Below are 1,605 nucleotides of genomic sequence, written 5' to 3' on the forward strand. Positions count from 1 at the left end.
AACATACATATGTACATATAGCAGCAGTTAATTTTATTTAAAGAAATGGCGTGCCGTCCATTTCCGCTGTAGCATGGCATATATTTAGGCGCTATATTTAACTTCTTCTAATGGAGCGACATCTGGAGTCTTTTAATTGTATCTCCCTGATATGATGCCTACAACGAGGTTCATATCTAGACTAGGAATAGCTTTGCTACACTACCGCCGCGGGGCGCCGGCAGCTTTAACAATTTTATAGTGGTTTTACGTTCTTTGGCAAATTACGCTCTGTTAGCCATAAATCTTACTATTTTTTGACCGCCTTTGAATCAAGACCCCTGGACCATATGGAGAATTCATTTACTTTTTAAATTGCAGTGTCATCGGGATTGGAACTATGTTGAAAATTTCAAGTCTCCAACTTGTCGGGAAGTCAGTTTACAATCGATTGGAAATTTCCGCGATTTGCGCGGGATGACCAAGTTAAATAAAAGCTTATAAAAAAATTAAATTAACGTCGAAAGCGGCACACATGTTTAAAAAAAAAATTATACAAGTGCTATTATTTAGTATATACATAGCAACAAAAAAGTATTTAATCTATAATACAGGTTTCGACGACAGATTCGAAGAAAAAAAATCGGCTTTATTAAGCTACGCGGGCATTGGCTGAAGTTATTCTGTGGTTTTGTGTTCAGAGTGTGGTCAGACAAAAAATCTAAATTAAATCTCAACTGAGCCTGCGCGAACATTTTAATACCGACGAATCTTGAGCTTACATACTTGAAATCTAGCTAAGATTTAAGCCCAAGCAGCATTGGTCTGCTAGCCAATTTACCAAGGTGGCATTCTCGCCTACTGAAACATTGATGAGCAAGGATATACGGACCGTTCGCTGTAACCCCTTTAGCTCAGCTAAATGATAATTATTTATGATGATGATGATAACAATTATAATGATGATGATAAAGTTTATTATGATAATGATGATGATGAAGATTATTGTCATGATGACGATGATTATGGTAATAACGATCGTGATGAAAATGATCGCCATGATGATAATGATGATGATTATGCTAATTTTAATGATGATCATCATCATGATCATGATGATAATTATGGTAACTGCGATGATGATAATGATGATAATAATGATAATGATATTGACGATAATGGTGATGATGACGATAATGATGGTGAAAATGATGATGAAAATGGTGATGGTGATGATGATGATTATGATGGTGATGATAACGAGGATAACGATGATGATGAGAAGCTTACAACTAACGGAAGGCTGGTGTACCAATTTGGGAAGCATCATGGCAGTAAATGAAACTCCAATCGGCTAGTAGCCTTTCTTTGCTGCAGGTTCGAGATAGTTACCGATTCATCATTCCCACAGTCGCTCTTCTGTGGTGTAGGGTACGAACACATGCACCGCCTCCCATCGATCACTTTTCTTAACTTTCTGAGTCATTTATGCTTAGAGGAAGAGTTGTGCAGATAATAGGGCACCATAGGTAATGATGACGATGATAAAGCCTTGATTTTTATACGAATGTACGTAGTCAATGTATACTCGAAATCAAAATTATATACATAAATATTTAGGGGTCA

General features: G+C 36.6%; 1 protein-coding gene across 1 annotated transcript; it reads left to right on the forward strand.

The window, feature by feature from the left end:
- Positions 1–980: 980 nt before the first annotated feature.
- LOC108378603 (prostatic spermine-binding protein-like) lies at positions 981–1,321 on the forward strand (the record flags this gene model as incomplete). Its single annotated transcript, XM_017634908.1, has 1 exon — positions 981–1,321. A coding segment is annotated over one exon (341 nt), but the record flags the coding sequence as incomplete, so codon positions are not given.
- Between the last annotated feature and the right edge of the window lie 284 nt (positions 1,322–1,605).

The sequence above is a fragment of the Rhagoletis zephyria genome, unplaced genomic scaffold, assembly GCF_001687245.7.
Source record: "Rhagoletis zephyria isolate East Lansing unplaced genomic scaffold, Rhagoletis_zephyria_1.1 Rzeph_scaffold_14521, whole genome shotgun sequence".
Lineage (NCBI taxonomy): Eukaryota > Metazoa > Arthropoda > Insecta > Diptera > Tephritidae > Rhagoletis > Rhagoletis zephyria.